At 42.6% G+C, this 18,583-nt stretch overlaps 1 protein-coding gene across 1 annotated transcript; it reads right to left on the reverse strand.

Moving 5' to 3' along the window:
* Positions 1–5,587: 5,587 nt before the first annotated feature.
* On the reverse strand, positions 5,588–11,885 carry klhl28 (kelch like family member 28). The gene is made up of 6 exons (XM_030779447.1): positions 11,817–11,885; positions 9,735–9,995; positions 8,859–9,496; positions 7,789–8,232; positions 6,495–6,703; positions 5,588–6,140 (listed from the first exon to the last, which is right to left on the reverse strand). Exons 2-6 carry the CDS (start codon positions 9,993–9,995, stop codon positions 5,977–5,979), a joined length of 1,716 nt encoding a protein of 571 aa, XP_030635307.1. The 5' UTR covers positions 11,817–11,885; the 3' UTR covers positions 5,588–5,976.
* Positions 11,886–18,583: the final 6,698 nt, after the last annotated feature.

The raw sequence follows: 18,583 nt of genomic DNA on the forward strand, positions 1-18,583 counted from the left end.
TCTTTGTGTAGCCATTGTCGTGTTGTACGCAACAAACACTGGTTCCTGGGCAATCAAGAGTTAACCTTTGGTTTTTGTAGTGAGTTGCAGAAACGGTGGTGAGATGAATGAGTGTGCGAATACGTTCACTGTGCGCTCCTTCATGGTGAAATGTCGTAAGTAGTGGAGACAGGAGGACAGCACTTGACTAAATGTCCGAAAACAAAACAAACTAAGGGCACTGACACTTGACCCGTTGGTTTTTGGCCATGGGACTGAAAAAAAAAAAAAAACCCCACAGGGTACAGTTCCGGAGGTCTTAATGTCCACTCGTATGTTATGATTCCAGCTCTGTGACATCACAGGTCACAGGACATGTCTCAGACGACAGAAGGTGTTCACATGATTCTCAGTAGACCCAGAGAATAGCGGATTACAACAGGCAACTGAAATGAAAAACCATTAGGCAAGATCTACACAACTGTTATATAGCCATACACACACACACACACATATATATATATATATATATATACACACACACTTGTGTGTGTGTATATGTATGTATATGCAGCTATCCTTGCCATTATTTTCAACTTCTTTTAAAGGTGTGTTTTTATACGGAAAGCAAACACTGCACACGTACCAATCTAATAACCAACCTGAACAGATGTAGGACCAAAACACAAAAGACACTTTAAGGCAGGCATTCATTCGTTTTTTATTTATTTAACTGAGTACAGCTGCACCATACAGTAAATGAACTGGCAAAAAAAAAAAAAAAGGAAAAGAAAAAAATGTATTCTCACTCGACGCTTGTTAAAATGTGAAAAATAAACACTGCATCTATTCTCTAGATTATCTTTTTTTTTGTTCCAGTAATAATCCACAGGTGTATAAAATTCAAGCTGTTCATCTCACACCTCAGACACGCCTATGAGAAATGTTTAAGAGACACGGTGGTTAAACAATGTTGACATTTGGCTAATATTGACATCAGTTTCATATTTTTTCTTTTTTTTTTTTAAATCTTTTTTTTAAAATTTCTCCTCAGAAAGGTAGGAAAACCTCACACAAAACCACCTCAGACCTTTTTTCAAGCTCCAGAATCTTTCGATTTTCACTCAGGAAACAAGCACTTTGGTGAGAGTGGTGGTAGAACGGGACATGATAAGGCCTTAATAAGCAAAGACAACAAAAACAAAACAAAAAACAAACAACATCAAATTTCTGTCAGCACAACTATACACATACATCCCTTAATTTTGCAGTTTCACGTTTTCAGATTACGTGTATGGCCATTGGTTTTTTTTGTTTTGTTTGTTTGTTTCTTTTGTTTTTTTTTTTCTTCAAGCAAACGACAAACTACACAAACACGCAGCCCCAGGGACTTTCGCTATTCCCACAGGAATAATTACCGCATGCAACTAACAACACAAGGAGGGAACACGTGGGAGACGCACGGCAGAGAGAAGCAGTGATCACGCCCGCGTGATAAGCCGATGTTTTCGTTATCTTCAGTGTTTCGTGGAGTGATACACATAGTTAATGAGGTTATCAACCAGCAATGCCACAATCATCCCGAATGAAATTAGCATAAAAAACAAACAAACAAAAAAAAACGCTGAATGGTAAAAACAGAGGAATAAATTAAATCTAATACATATGAAAATTATTCACAGAACAATCAGTTCTTTTGTGGTACGTACAAAAGAGACTCTACATACGGTTAGAATAAACTCATTTGTGTCTATGACAATAAATGAAACACACATACACAAGGACAACATAAAAGATACTACACTGAAATGTGTAAGAGGTCGCTTTTGGAAACGTTTGCGCTTGAACTTAAAATTCACAAAATCGAATTTGTCCGACGACCGTTTCACAATATTCTCTCAACGATGCCAAATCAATGCACAAATAAGCAACGGAAAACGGTTAGCTGTTCACTCTCTGAAAGCCTTGTCAGATCCACCGTACAAAAGCCTCCTAAAGAGATTAACACAATCTTGTAAGTGAAGCTAAAACAGACCAAGGATGTCACGCAAACTCAGGACGGGTCAGCACACTCCAAAGCCAGTGGAATCAAGCTCCAATAGTCTTTGTACGGAGAAGTTTTTACTTATTGCTAAAACAAGACTTTAGTCTTCTCAAACTCATTTCGGAAGGACAGTACCGTTGGCCACGACTTTGATTTTTGCGCAAAACAGCTCACAATAGGGAAAGTGATTTTTTGTTTTGTTTTGTTTTCACATTAAAATACAATACCTTTAACGACATGCCAACATGCTGATGAATTTTATAATTGTGTGGTCCAACTGAAACTGTGTTTATGTGGTGTTTGAGTCCAAATGAATGCGTGATTCTTAAAAAGCCTTGTTAAGCATCAGTTAATGAAATGTTAAAATTACCAGGGTGTGTGAGGAAACTTTATATTTATGTACTCTGAAATTGGTCGACTTCCGGACACCTGCGTTTTTAAAAAAAAATTCTAATTGGTCCTGTCAGTTAGTAGACACGCAGTACAAATTTATGGAGACAGAAAAAAACGTGTGGCCCTTTCTCCACCTAAGCCGTTTAGTTCTTATTTATTTAGTCTGAATGAAGGGGCATTTTGACACTGATTATTCTGTTCCGAGGTGGTGGAAAGGGCCCCTGTCGGCCTTGGAGAGTCATTTTATCCATCTACAGTCTGGCTCTGTTGTGGTAAAGACTGATAAGTTGACATTATCGAGTCCAATTTCTGCGCCCTGGTATGCGTCTCTAAATTGTCACGTCTTTTACATGCAAGACGACCGGACAAGAGCAGAACTGCACGGCGAAAACAGAACACCTGAAGCTACAGGACAACACCGTACCTTTCCCTGTTACTGACAGCTGAAGTTCAAAGGAAAAGACCCCTATAAACTAAAATAGTCATAATAACACACAGCAAAATGACCGTACACATGAGGGAGAATGACTTTTTGTTTCAAGATGATGATAAAAGAACTATAGTCTGACAGATAGTCTGGTGATTCAACTTAAAATGGAAACCAAAAACGGTTGAGAAAACCCCCCCACGAATACTTCTGTAACACTGCCCCAAAAGAAACAGAAAACAACATCAACAACAACAACAACAAAAAGATGTTGAGCACATTTCCTTTTTTCTTTTCTTTTTACTAAATGTAGGACTGGCAACATGACGACGCACAGATCTTTCATTTCTATTCCAAAAACACCATGCTAACGGAAATTCTACTAAAAACTGAATTTTTTTTTTTCAGGGAAAAAAAAAAGTCTTATTGCAGAATCTAAATGCCTTATACTAATAGCACACAAAGTATCAAATGTTTCACTAAGTGCAATGCAGAGCTTCATAGTAAGTACTCTCGGGTGCAAATGTCAGCGAATGCATCTCGTTCACACACAGAACAGTTTTCTCTCTTAGCCCCTCCCACCCAGAAATGCTGAAGCCGCGTTGAATCCGCTCTGAAAGAATACGCCTATGTCCCCAAGGGCCTCCCAAATATCCCAATGGCCAAATACCGTCCGGCTAGCCGGTACCGAAATTGTCTCCGTTCCAGGAGCTTTAGGGAGATCTCAAACGATGGCAGAGATGGTCCTCTAAAAATACAAAGAGTAGGACACTACTGAAACGCCGTCTAGAGAGGATTTTATGAGTCAACATGACGTTCTGTACAGTGATCTTAAGAGTTACGATGCGAGCCTTATGTGCTACTCTAGCCTAAATAGGCGCCGATACGACGCATCAAGTGACCTTTTCACGCTAATGTTTGAAAAACATGATTCCCTTTATAGGCTATTAAAAAAATATGGTTGTTGAACTAAACGGATATGACGGTGTTACGTAACATTTTACAAATTGCACGAAGAAGCTCCACTCACAGAAAGCGTGGCTGAAATCGTTGTTACGACTGACGCCCCTTACAGTTTAATATGAGAACATAGGTAAATGGTAGTTGAAATGCACGCAGTTTCGCAGCGTTGAGGATTAGTGGCCTTCTGAAGAGGCTTAGATGTCTTTTGCACTTACTGGAAAAAAAAATCTTCAAATGAAATATGGCCACATTTTGGCACTTGTCAGACAGAGAGAATGTGTGCTTGTTCATATGAAATTTTGGCCACAAACCCACACTTTTACACTTTTTCAGAAGCGAGGAAAGCAGAGAGGTTAGCATTCGTTCAAAATATTCGGTGTCTTATTCAGAGATATTGGGGAAACGGGGCAGAAAAGTTCAAATGTTTGAGGAACAGGAGGACTGAACTGAACACAACCATGCACATATATCTGGTTACTCAGGGACCCTCTGCTTTCCTGCAAGACATATACATATTTATTGCATGGGGAGGCGGGCAGGCATGTGAAAACAGCTAAACAAACAAACTAACTGACTAATTCACACCTAACAAACAAGAACATGTAACAAGTAATTCACTAAATAGAAAAAAACACAACACAAAACAAAACAAAACAAAACCAAACAAAAAAACCCCCCCAAGAACAACAAAAAAAACCTCTTCACTGTGAAGCAACACAGACACTGAAAGCTGAACCCTGAATTCTAAAGTAGCACCAGAAAGTGAGTTTGGTACGAACCCCAACTTCTTTAGCAGTAGCCAAAAAAGAAAAAAAAAAGAGAGAGAGAGCATGAGAGAGAGTGTGAGAGAGAGAGAGTGTGTGTGTGAGAGAGAGAGAGAGAGAGCATGAGAGAGAGAGAGTGTGTGTGTGACAGAGAGAGAGAGAGAGAGAGAGAGAAAAGAGGCATGGTCACTTCTGAATGCTTCTCAGAGCTGAAGAAGATTCTGGGGAAGGCATTGGAAAAGGGGGTGGGGGGGGGGGGGGGGGGGGGGGGGGTGAGAGTGAGTTTAAACTGATGCCCAAAAAACCCTAGGATGCCCAGCAGGTTAAAGTGGACTGAGCAGGCAGTGGAAGAATCTCAGGAGAAAACAAGGAAATATGAATGTTTTCAGTCACTACTTCTTAATCTGCTTTAACACACCATATCTTCCTCTCAGGCACACGCGCGCACACACACACACACACACACACACACACACACGCACACACACACACGCACACACACACACGCACGCACGCACGCCTGGGAACCCAGTGGAAAAAAACATTTACAGGCAATGCACTGGAGGATACAGTCATACCTAAGTATTACTTTAATTTTAGACTATGTACAAGTCAAGAGAAAGGCAGCCCTTTTAAATGATATAAAGATTTTTCTTTTTTTTTCTGTCTTGTTTGTGAAGCACTGTTTTTTTTTTGTTTTTTGTTTTTTTTTTTTTTAGACGCAGACGTTTAGAGCTCGGCCAGTGAACGAAAACGATCTTCGCCCGAGCATTTGTCGTGCACACGTACACAAACGGTTTTCATTCTCTCATCGACATGCACACACACACACACACACACGTAAACTAACACGAACGCATATCCAGACAGACGCTAAGGACCATTAGAATAACGGAATCCGAAGTCATCCCTCCCTGGGAACCCTTTGGGGGGGGGGGGAACGACGAAAAAACATAAAACAAAGAGAATAACAGAAGTGGTGAGAGACAAACAGTATTGCCCCCCCCCCCCCCAAAATAAGAACATCATTTGACCATAAACCAAATGACAGAGTTCTCCTTTCTCCTTACTGTCTTCTGTCGAATGCCTGGGAGTCCTCACACACATACAGCAGTCGTGGAGGCCCCTATGCAGCTGACGTTCCAGAGACACCTGTTCCCGTCCACCTGTCACGCTCTCGGTCCGGCCGCGTCGGCGCTCTCCGCCGCACCACAAGATTTCCGAAACGTTCATCCTTCCCGCTCGTTCCTGCGCTCCGCACGGGAGCGCCTTACGCTCCTCCCAACCAAGGACGAAATTGGGGAAGCGACTCGAGAAGAAGGGGAGGGGGAAAAAAAGAAACGAAAAAACGAAACTATTTTGTCCCTGTCTTTTGCTTACAAAGTGCATCCTAAATTCCCCAAAGGTCAAAGGGCAGTCAGACCAAAGTTACAGCGACAGTACATCATTCCGCTGGAGTCCAGCCAGCTGTCTGTAATGGGATCATATCGCTGGACGGTGTTCAGGTACGACGACCCCGAATGACCTCCGACCACGTACAGGTAGTTGTCCACTACCGCGGAGCCCACCCCTGCAGACAGACATCTCACGTTACACACGTTTCAGCGCAGTCCAGGAGAACCTCCTGCTGCTATACTGCCGCCACACCGACACGTTCAAGTTCAAATAAATGACACAAAGCTGAGAACATCCACAGTACAGCGTTTTGCTCAGTCCAGATCTTCTGAGCAAATCTATCAGGATCATAAGCATAATACTGTAAGCTGGTGGAGTTTGTTTATGTTTTATGTAATTACAAGCTAATCGGATGAAAGGTGCGTGTAACGCACCGTGTGAAGAGGAGTGCAACTGCAAAACCCAAAAACAAAGCCAAAAAATAAAATAAATAAATAAAATAATGGAGCCACTGGTCTACAGCTCTTACCTGTTCGCGGTTCGCTCATCGGCCGACAGGTCGTCCACTGATTCTGGTGAGGATCATAGCGCTCTATACTAGAGAGATGGGACACACCGTTGTGCCCGCCCACCACAAATATGAACCCCAACATCACACCCACCCCAAAGTTTATTCGTTTGTCTGCCATGGGCGCGACCATCTCCCAAGAGTCTTTGCTGGGGTCGTATCGCTCCACGCTGTTCGGGAGAGAAAAGGCGTCAGTGAGAGACGGGAAGAGGTAAACAAAGTGACTGATACACGTCTGTTTTCACGTTTATGTCTGGTTCTTGCCATCTCTGTGTAAACATTTTGGCAGGGGTCCAGTTTTCATTGGACTATTATGCTGTAGTCTCAGAAGTATCTTTGTATAATCAGTTTGCTTTAAGGGAAGATCACAACTCATTTGAGGACTGATACCTGAAACTGAAACCACGCCGGACAAAAACATTACAATACGGCTTTCAAACTATGTATCATAAGCTGTTGTGAAACACAACTGTTTCTTCTCGCTCAATAGTTTTGATTCACTATGAAAGGCAAGAGTCAGCACACGGTGCGCTCCCCTACCTGCCTGCTTCATAAAAAAAAACCGTTTACCTGGTTTCACTGCAACGCGAGTGAAAGCAGCGAAACCATGACAACATCACCAGAGACTATGCAGTTTGGGCTTCGTCTTTCTAAACAGGCCAGAGAGTGTCGGGATTTGATTGGGTGGCGAAATCTTAACGCGCTCCTGGTCCAAACACATTGTCTTTGGGGAACCGGTAGTCAAGGAGACGGAACAACAACAGGGAGAGCTCTCAGCGCTGTGCCAAGGCAAGGCCAAAATTACTTGGCAGTTTGAGGATACTTACCTCCAGCAGGCAGGGAGATAACCCAGCCACCAGACAGATTCTCAGACCAGTCAAAACAGTTTATAAACAAAGAAGAGATCCTAACTTACTTTACGATAAAACCACAGACGCCATGGAACAAACCTACACATGAAGCGTTTGTTTTTGATTTACAAGAACAGATCTAGCTGCATTAATTCCTATGAGAGAGGTTGGTGAGATAAAAACCTAGATCCATGGCTCCTTCCTACCATAAAAATGAGCTTATAAATAAATTACCATCAAATTAGCTATTAGGTTCCTAACTATCCGTAGAAAGACATACTAGTTAAGACATAAAATTGAGCCTCATACAAATGTTACAAGAGGTCAAGGCAAGAGTCATAATATGGTTTAGCACAAAAATTCATCAAAACTGTCCAGGTTAGCAGGAAGCCCCGCCTCCTCACCTGTTCATATGGGCGGGGCCGTAGCCCCCTATGGCGTAGATCATGCCGTCCAGCACGGCCGTGGCGAAGCAGCTCCGCGACTTGGTCATGGGGGCCACCGGCTGCCACTCCTTCACCTTGGGGACGTATTTCTCCACCGACTGCAGGTAGTACTGTCCGTCGTAGCCCCCGAGAGCGTACAGCTCCCCGGCCAGGACCACCACGCCCAGGGTGCTGCGACACTCAGCCATGCGCTCCACGGAGGACCACGTGTTGCTGTCTGGGTCCCAGCGCTCCACCGTGCTCTCGTGCCGCCGGTAGCTGATGCCCTGCCGCATGTGCGTGGCTATGCCACCCACCACGTACAGCTTCTGGTCCAACACGGCCACGCCGAACTCGTAGCGCGGGACGCTGAGCGGAGCGAGGCCGATCCACGAGTCCGTCTGGGGGAAGTACATCTCCATGCTGAGAGGGAAAGGATCGCAGGGGTCCATTACAACACTGACAACTCTTCAACTGTGTCATTAAGCACGACACTGCTGTATTGAGCAGGCAGCTCTTGTCGATGTCTTACTGGCAAAACAGAGCACGTCTCTGAGACAGTTCAACTCGTGAAAATGACAACTCACCATTTATATCAGTAGACAGCATCCAGAGTATGAATTTGCCATGCAAACTTAAAATCTATAGTGAAAATCTGAAATTTGCATGGTAACATATTCACAATCTTGGGGGGGGGGGGGGGGGGGGGGGGGGAGACAAACAACATTCCGAACAGTCTTTACTGAAAAACAGAGGGCTCAAAAACGTGTACCCAGCCATTCAACACATATAAAAGCTCCTATATAAAGAATAGCACTAGCTCCTAATCATCTGACCCAGTAAATCCAATGTTCAGACACTGGGACTGAAAAACCAGGATAAATGGCACAGGGTCTCTGCAGACACAGCTGAGAATAACAACTTCCCAGCATTTTTCTGAGACAATAGAAAAAAACAAAACAAAACAAAACAAAGAAAAAAACTAGCGCTTCTGTGTGTGTGTTGGAATATGCCTTTCCCCCCTTACACTGTTCTAAATCCCATATTACCTTTCTAGCGTGGCAAAGAGTCCAGCTTTGCCCCCCACCGCGAGGAGAACTTTAGGAGCGCATCGCGGCCGCGTGGACAGGACCGTCTGGTAGGAGAGGCGGTGCTCCGGCATGAAATGGTACTTAAGGGCCTCGTTGAGCAGGTGCTTGCAGGCGTGGTCGTCTCGGATGAGGTGGTTGGCTTCGTAAAGGCGCGTGAGGAACTTGACGCTCAGGAGCGGCAGCCGGACGCAGTGGAGCAGCTGGGCCAGGTACTTCTGCCGCTCCGTCAGGTCATACTTGATCCAGGACTCCAGGGCGTAGAAGACGGTCTCCTCCGTCACCACGTTCAGGCAGTCGTTGGAGACGATCTCGTCCAGCTCCGCCCGGGTGAGCTCAAAGAACTCCTCGGTCTGACACACCTCCTCAAAGTTCTGACAGATGAACTTGGTGGCCGCCATGCACAGGTCGTGGCAGCCGTAAGTCTCCGCGAATCGGGAGATGCCTATGCAGTTCCCAGCGTCCAGCTGGCTCTCCAGAAAGCTACAGCACTCTTTCAGCACGAGTTTGACCTGTAGGAGGTTAGCGGCAGGCAGTAGAGACTCCACCGTTTCCTGTGAGATGAACACCGTGCCTGTGTACGCGTACTCGACAATGGCCTGTAGCGCAGGGGGGAAAAGAAAAAAAAGAACCATTTAGCCCTGTACAAGCACATATAATGTGTACAAAAGCTCCTTTTTTAACAGTCTACTCTGATTGAATCAAATATATCTAATCTTTACAGTGAAAAGATCTACCCCTTCATTGGTATGGTACTACCCGTTGTCTGAATGTTACACTAAGGACTAATGAAAAGTGAATGAACGAAGGCCCGTCTGTACGCAAATGCTGTGGCACCTGCAATGCCGACTCATCGATGCACTGGAACTCCACCTCCGAAGTCTCCTTCTCTGACAGGTTGCCTGTGAACATGGCCTTGAAGTAGGGACTGATGCTGGCGAGAACGACTTTGTGGGCGTGGATCTTGGCCCCGCCCACTCTCAGCACGATGTCGCATAGCTCGTGGTCCTGCCGAAGCAGCTGGAGGCCCTGTAGCAGCTGCTCTGAGTGAGGCCGGGTCAGACTGGCTAGCATATAGGACTGGGCCTGCTGGTCCATCTTTCAAACAGTGACAAGGCAGATAGCTGGTGTGAGTAATAATAACGAGTACAGAACATGTGCTTTTGGGTTTGTATTTCGCCTCTCTCACAACTCACTTTGGATAAAAGCATCTGCTAGATGAATACATGGAAAGGGAAATGCAAACACGTGCAGTGAAAACACTGACCATTTAAACACACATCTACAGACAGTAAGGATTTTTAAAAGTAAAAGTGCAGAAGAAATTCTTAGATTTAGATAGATGACAGGTTTAGGTTTAGGTTCAAGTACATTACACTGACTTTACGTTATGACTGATTTACTGTTTAGGAAAGGAACACTACATCAAAAGAGGGTCTAGATTGTCCGATTCAATGTTGTTGTAACCTACTTCTAAAAAGAATTCTACTTTACAAATTCAACCTTGGTGTTACAAAGCAGGAAGCAGAAGGAAAGCTCCCTCACAAAAAGTTTGTTGTGAGCGTTGCGATGAGAGGGAGCGAGTGGAGCCAGTTTGTAAAGGTGGGCAGCTTAAAATGAACTGAACATCACCATATCATTAATAAGATCACTGATGCAGGCGATATGCGTGGTTGCTGGGAGACAGACCACATAGTTTGCCTGATGGAAAATTGATGTCAGACACTGACCTGGCTGGTGACATGAGAGAAGGGTACGCTTCATAGAAAATGCTCACAAGCAGTGTGTTTGCGACTTAATAATAATAATGATAATAATAATAATAATAATAATAATAATAATAATATCTGTGAAACACGGCATTATATGCAACTTCAGTCCTTTAGCCAGCTAACGGAGCTTTTCCGACACAAATGGCAGAACTTCATAGGGAGGGTCCATTAAGCAGTAGCATCTAGGCTGTCCATGAAAAATCCACAATCTACTTGCTAAATTATTGTTACCAAGGAGACAGTTTGAGCCTAGATGTCAGGATCCTGGCTTTTAGCGGTTTGGCTAACTAGCTAGCAAGCCACTACTGCGTACAGCAAACTTGCATTAAACTGCGTGACAGCCTGTCAGTGTACTGCGCCCCTTTAATTCTCACATCTGTTTGAAACTGTCCCTTCTCTTTGGTTCATTAAAGGCGTTTAGTATCTAGCTAGTCAACTCGTTGGTACACTAACGAATGCTTGCTAGCATTGCATATCCATGCAAGCTAAAAACACATTAGCTTTCGACAGCAAGGACAAGCGCATTCACAGCGGTCCATGCATCAGCGAAACAACACCAAGAATCAAGAGAGACAGGACTAACGTCACTGGCTAATTCAGTTCGAGGCGCTATTTATATGGGCACTGCTTAAGAAGTTACCCTGTAAAAGTGATTTGCCCAAAGGTGAAAATGACAGTCAGACACAGCAGTTAACATGATATCGAAATGTTTCTGAAGTAGCCTAAATAGACAGCCTGAGTGAGATGAGTTTCAGCATGAACGTAGCGTGAACTATACTTAGCTCTTCAGCTACAAGTTAGCTAACTTGGATGCACGATGAACCTGTAAATATCAATTGCCAGCTCATCCTTGATTCGTTTGGTAGGCTAATTTAAGATGCCTTTGTATATTTCACAATAAACTGCTTCTCTGCTTCTCTCCCGACAGAAATGCTAATAACAATAACATGTAAATTTCACAGCGGAGACCAATGCCCACTGCACCCGTTCAACGTTACAGTTAGCCAGCTAGCAAGCTATAATATCTGCTAAAAATAAATAGTTAGCTTTAAGTAGATAGCTATGACATCCCATCCAGCTTTACAATAAAGTATTTGAACAAATAATCCACAGATTTCGTATAGATGGAGAGGTGACCCAGGTGTACCTGTGTTCGACGCCTCAGATGCACCGACAAGATCTGATTTATTGCAGTGGCGGAGGTCAACACAGCAGTAGCAGAAGCCTCGAGCGTCTGTCAAGAAAACAAACACAAAACAGGTTGGTTAATCCTGCGTAACTTCCGGAAGCTCTGTCTACACTTTACGCTCTCTCTCTCTCTCTCTCTCTCTCTCTCTCTCTCTAACACACACACACACACACACACACGTAGCGGATCTAATATATTTCGCTTTAGAGAATACAGTTTTTATCCGTAAGCGTGCTTTCAACAAGTAAATATTTGTTATTAATGATGCGTTGCATTTTCTAGCGTAGCATTCCTACCCGTGCGGTCTGTAGCCCTCAGATGTAGCCATGGACATTTGGGGTCAATTCGCACCGCCCTTGTTCGCCTGCCCACAAGGCGGACCGTGTTGAAAATTACCTGCTTTGCCATAGGCTTATCAGATAACAACATGATAACCCTTGTGGGATTTTGGGTGTGGAGGTTGCATTGATATATCAAGCAACGCTGAAGACTGTTTTGACTAATAGGTGTGAAGAGTTTGGTTTGACCACTGATGTTGTGAAATCATTAGCTTCACTACTGTACTACAAGACGATCAAGATGATACTTGTACCAGCCCTACAAGTAGAGCTTGACAAGTTGCCAGTGTATTTTCATACACTACAAGCAAGGCTAAGATAATGGATTTAGGAGGGAGAGTGAGGATTGGTCCAGGTCTGAGTGGACCCAACTGGCACAGGTTAGAGGAGTTTGGAGAATTTGATAGATGTATGGTCAGGTCAACGTGTGTACTGAACACATGAAAGAACAGACACAAACTTTTGGCCTGAGAAAATTAACCAGTAGACGGTCCTCAAGGCTTGTTTTTCTGCCACAAGTTGATGCAAACTTTAAGGTCCTTGCAGCAGTGCAGTCTGGCAACCCTGAAGTGGTACCTGCGGTATTAATTAAGCACCACCTGGGGGAGAGAAGGGCTTCTCTCTCAGGTTACCTACTCGTGGGTCTGAAGTGCTTGAAAGCAGAGCAGTGAAACTGCCTTTGTTTTATGTGTCTCACAATATAACATGTTCTGTATGACCGAACTAACAATAATGGCACATCAGTCTTTGCTTGTGAGCTGATGAAGCTTTGGATTTGGTGGTGTGGACAGCAGCAAAAGATTTTGTTATTTGCTTGGGCCTCCTGATGGTGTAGTTGGCAGCACAAAAACAGCACTCACTGGCACATTCTGATGTGTTACTTGTCCTGCTGACGTATTTTTTCACAGGATGCAGAGGGCAGGTGGTTAGATGAGGTTTGTTTTTTGTTTTGTTTGTTTGTTTGTTTGTTTGTTTTTAAGGAAACCTGCAGATGTTTGAGTGGAAGGACGTGAGAGGCGGCGGATGGAGTGGGAAAGGCCCCGCCCCAAATCGGGCAGATGTAATCACTCCCAGTGGGAGCGCTGAGATTAGAAGCAGGATAGAGTTGGCAAACATAGGTGGCACTGAGACTGGTGCGCACAGGGGAAAAGGGGATGGTTGAGGGTGTTACGTGTGCTGCACAACAACAGATCAGCATGGGTGGGCCAACATGTGTTGTGGATAGGCAGTGGGAGCCGGGGGGGGGTTGTTTATGCTTAGTTTAGACTGTGGTCCGTGGTTGGATCTTGACTCACTGGGAAGGCATGCCACTGGGTTATATGGAGCACTTAGCACTATCAGAAACTGTTGCACATGGATTAATAGATTGTGAAGTGTAACACAGGCAACTAGATGGGAACTAGAGATGCAAATTTTGGGGGTAATTCTCTTGACTGGTAGTTGACCTTCTGAAATAAGTTAATAACCATTAATCCATTAATCGCAGAGAAACATATCATGTCAAGCACCACAGTGTTTCTCATCTCCAATTCTGAGGACCCAAAAGAGAGCACACGTTTAATTTCGCTGAGTAATACCACACTTGATCCAGTTGATTACTGAGCCCTCTGCCTCCTTAAATAAATTATGCTGGAGCGGTTTAGTAAATTATCTCCAACACTGGAGTGGAGAAACACTGATTTCTTATCTGCGCGGAAGCCGTTTGTTCTTCTCATAGCACGAAACGAATAACACAAAACAGGTGATTAAGTCAAATCATCTACAGCTTTGTGCCTATAGCTCTGACAGCTGCATTTCCTCCTGTGTTTGTAGGTCCTGTCATTGAATGTAAACATATAGTGGCCTAATTACTTAGCCAGTGTTGGTGGCTAAATAATTGGGTTGTGATGCTTGCATTTTTCTCATCTCAAAAAAGGATTTTCGGACTGCAGGGCTCATCACAGGTTAGATATATGATAAGACTTTCCATAAATCTGGAGAAAAGGATGATGCTGTAAATTATTTGCGTTGCTTTTTGCCTTGCTCACCCCCACCTATTCAAGAGGGTTAAACAAAAATGTCAAACAAATTTACCTGAACTGGTAGTGGCAGAAACAAGCCTCCTTTTCTATTTGTTTGATCAAAATGAAGTGAACATCCATTTTTACAGCTGTTCCATTTCCCCTGCTGTCCCTTTTACACCACCCCCCTCCTTTTTTTTTTTCTTGAAGTATTACTTTGCCTTGATTATGTTCATTGGCCTGTGGGTGGCAGCAGCACACCCAGTTGTGTTAAGCCCAGCCTTATAATGGAAAAAGGAGAAGAAGTAGACCTCAGGCAGGTATCTCAGAATAACGGCACAAAACATCAAAACACTGATACGTTAGAATTCCACGTTTTGATTCACATTCTGATTTACAACAGGGAAGAATACTCGCTGAATGCGCTGATTTATTTACGAAGTTTTGGCTTCTTTCTTTCTTTCTTTCTTTCTTTCTTTCTGTAACAAAATGTATTGCTGCTGAATATTTGCTGAATATTTAAAGTTAGCCCGTCTCTTTGATCTTTACAATAATGATCAATTATCAGATGGCTTAATATGGATTTGGTGCAGTTTTGAACGGTGGTGTTCAGAGACTAGAGATAGATAATACTTTATATTTTCAGCTGGAGCTTAAAATATAATGTCTCATCTAGGCAAAATAATACCAGATAATAATACCCAGTAGGCAAATGCATTATGCTCGTGTAACTACAGTATAATAAAGGAAAAGGTTGTATGCATGGAGTCAGATAGTGGTAGGACTGTGGAATGTTACCAACTCTACAACTCTTATGTGTACTCTCTCTCTCTCCTCTATTCACTGATCTAAAAAAAAGTATATATCATTAAAAAACAAAAAAACAATTTCAACAATGTGAGTGATGTAACAATGTGAAGTACTCAGTAATGTTTAAGCAGGAAAACTCAGCAAAAAGTATGAATAATTGCTCCATGGCCTTTAAAATGAGGGTTTTAAACAGTTTGTTATTTTTCTTTAGAAATAATAAGACCACTTGTTTTAGCGAATAGTTTTATACGCATCTATACACAGTATGTGCATGTGGTCATGCATGTGTGTGTGTGTTAAGGGTTTATGGGTTAAAATGTTAATCGCTTTAGGGTAAGGCATAACAAGGGACCGCTGTAATGTGTGATAGTATCAGAATAGGATATTGTTCAGCACACATTTAAAAATACAGTGTTTTAAAATTCAATTCAAGAGATCAGTAAATGGTCAAATCATCAGTGCCTCCACCCCTATGTCCCAAGAAGACACGTGTGCAAATGGCAACATGTGATTTTCCACAAATTTTACAGGGTTAAATTTCTCTGCTTACTATTTATGGAGATTTAATTGTACACCCTGTAACCCCCCGCGCACCCTGCACGTTCAAGATTCCGGACTATTAGTTAAAAAGAAGTCCGTTAGCAACCAAACCTTTTCCTACTGCTCTCCCTTCCTCTGGAATGGTTTACCTACCAAACTCTCTCCATACCTTTAAACCAGACTAAAGACTTATCTATTTTCTCTATATCATGAATAATATAATTTTGATTTGACTTTGTTATAGACATGTAAGAGACTGCAAATAGTGATATTGGGCTCCAAATAAACGTGTATTCTTCTTCTTCTTCTTCTTATTATTATTATTATCGTCATCATCTTTGAGGACTGACATATCCATTCAGAGTCCCCTCTATTTTTCACAATCTTTGATTTTGCAATCAACATTGTCCAGTTAGTTGACAAGTGGTATAGTGACAGGATGGTGAAATTGAAACACAGATGTGTACCAGAAACATGTTTCTTTTGCTCATCCAAAAGAGATCCAAATGAATGAGCCTGCATTCATTTGGATCTAATTTTGGTCGTCTTGCGTTTGATTTGTGTCTCTTTTTTATGTGGGTTGTAAGGGAGAGCCTGGGGCTTGCAAGAACCCAAAATAACTGTTCAGGACCTTGACAAGTAAGGTTATGAAAACAGAGGAAAAAATACTGTGCACGCAAGACACTTTTCTGCATAGTCTTTTTGATTTTTAGAGTTTTGAAAATGGTGCTCATGGATTTTTAACCAATTTGACATTACCATAACAACCAATAATGTCAGGTGAAGAAAATTCATTACCACAGAGTAGTTTGTTTCCTCATGGGAATAAATTAATTAAATCATCACCGGAGGTATAAATCTACGTTGTATCCACAGTACATATCACAAAATAAATTCCCCTTACAACCACTTATTTGTTGGATGTATAGATCCATTTATGATTAGTTACTGTTTTTGTCTGAAAAAATCTGCCTGAGATTGACCTAATTTTGTCGCCGCAAAGGGGGTGCATTTTGAGAATGCATTTCATTTAAAATTGTTGGCCGCACAATCTGACGATGACTACTTCTCATTTCACAACTCTGTGGGGGTGTGTAGCGGCAGATTTAGAGTGTTAAGCGGCCGATTTCATCAATAAGAGGCCGACATAAATTGAGGTTTTATTGTAATACTTATGCTTAATTTATTCAGGTTATTGAAAATAAAGTCTGTAACGTCAGAAATATCAACGATCACCATCCAGTCATAATAATAATAAATGATTTCTCAAAACTGGAAAGAGCAAAGTGACATCCGCAGGACAGGAACTGGTAGGTCCCCAGTTTGAAGACACTGATGAACGTCTTGCCTCTCACAACAGAGAAGCCAGTCGTTATTTGATAGCGTTGACATCTACGCGGGTGAGAACCGTGCGCGAGGTAACATCTGTATTTAGCTCCCGCTCTTTACTAACGGATTAAAGAACATCAGTACAATATTTTGTACTATGTTTCACGATGGGTTGTTAAAAATCCACATGGTTGTTATTTCTACAGATCACATCAGGCATCTCCTGTGTAGGGTATGTTCTCTTAGAACTGTATATTTTTCACCATACATGGTAATGCAGTCAAGACAGAACATCTGTGGTTCTTACCTTGGTCTCTCCTTTTGCCTACATTTCCCAAATTTCTGTGCGCGAAATTAAATCCAAGGGGTCATGAGAGCTCGCGTCACCATGGAAGCGGTTGGTTTGTGACGTGCAACGCCATTTTGATGCTGCTTTACTAATAGTACAGGGCAACGGCAGTCGGTAAAATAATGACAAAATACATAACTATGCAGATAGTCAGTGGACACAAAGCTCGGCGGACAAGCAAAGTGGATTCATAAAAGGCGAATTGTTGATTTGTGTGCAACACACATGAGGTGATTGGACTTTTAGCTGCCAGTGAAAACGTCAACTGAAAATCGCACTGGAATGTAAGGTTTGAATTGCACTGCAGTCTCTTACTCAAGTTAGCAGCCGACGTTTGTTAAAAAAGCTAAACGACTTAATTTGTAAATACAACACATTAGAGAGTTTATGTATTAACTCGTTTATCCATGATGAGCGATGTTGCCAAGTCAAACAATACAGGGTAGTTGCGAAATGAAGAGCATATTTTACCACGGGGTTAGTTTGTCTTTACTAATGTATACCAGAATAGGCGAGTAATATCGAAAACAAGTCTTGCCGACGTCCCAAGTCAGCTTGTTGGTTTGTTCGTTAGTGTTAAATGTTTTAATTAGCTAGCAAATCAGAGTACCGCAGTGCCTTATCTTGGCTAGTTAACCATTTAATGAAAAAAGCGAATACTTCGGGACTAGTGGCTTTTACTCATATCTTTGTTATGCCTCGTGTCACCGTTGGTTTAACTATATATTCACATTGCATGGTTAGTATTTATTCGTGTGATCATTCGGTTCTATAACAGTTAATGTCATAGCGACACTTAAAGACACCATTCAATTTAAATTACACTCAGAGCTTGGGCACGTTGCCACAGATGTGTGTATGTCCTCTGCATGCTTCAGACATGCTTAGTTGTAGCCAGCAACAGACCATACACGCAACATTATTGTAGATTCCGAAAAGTTTTGTTGCTATAGAAACCTGCCTGAAATCTTTGATTCGATTGGATTAGACGATAGGTTGAATTCCGTAAAGTCGTTTTATTCTGGAGCGACACATTTCGTTTATCATTGGCATATAAATATGAGTAACTCGTCAAATACTCAAAATCAGCTGGACTCTGGGGTCGTTTACTTTGGATGTAACCACGTTTGAATGAAATAGCACTTGTTCTCACTGTAACGCAAAGCCCTTCGAACACGGAGATGATCTGCCCAGCCTTAATACGAGGGAAGACATGGTACCGTGGGTGGATTTCCCGAAATGACATTCAGTCCAACGGACAATGAACAGACAGAGTCAGTGGCAGTATGCGGATTCCCAAGAACAACCTGTTGCCTCCCCAGTAATCCATTTCTGATTGGACTCTAAACAGAGCAATCA

The sequence above is a fragment of the Chanos chanos genome, chromosome 1 (assembly GCF_902362185.1).
Source record: "Chanos chanos chromosome 1, fChaCha1.1, whole genome shotgun sequence".
Taxonomy (NCBI): domain Eukaryota; kingdom Metazoa; phylum Chordata; class Actinopteri; order Gonorynchiformes; family Chanidae; genus Chanos; species Chanos chanos.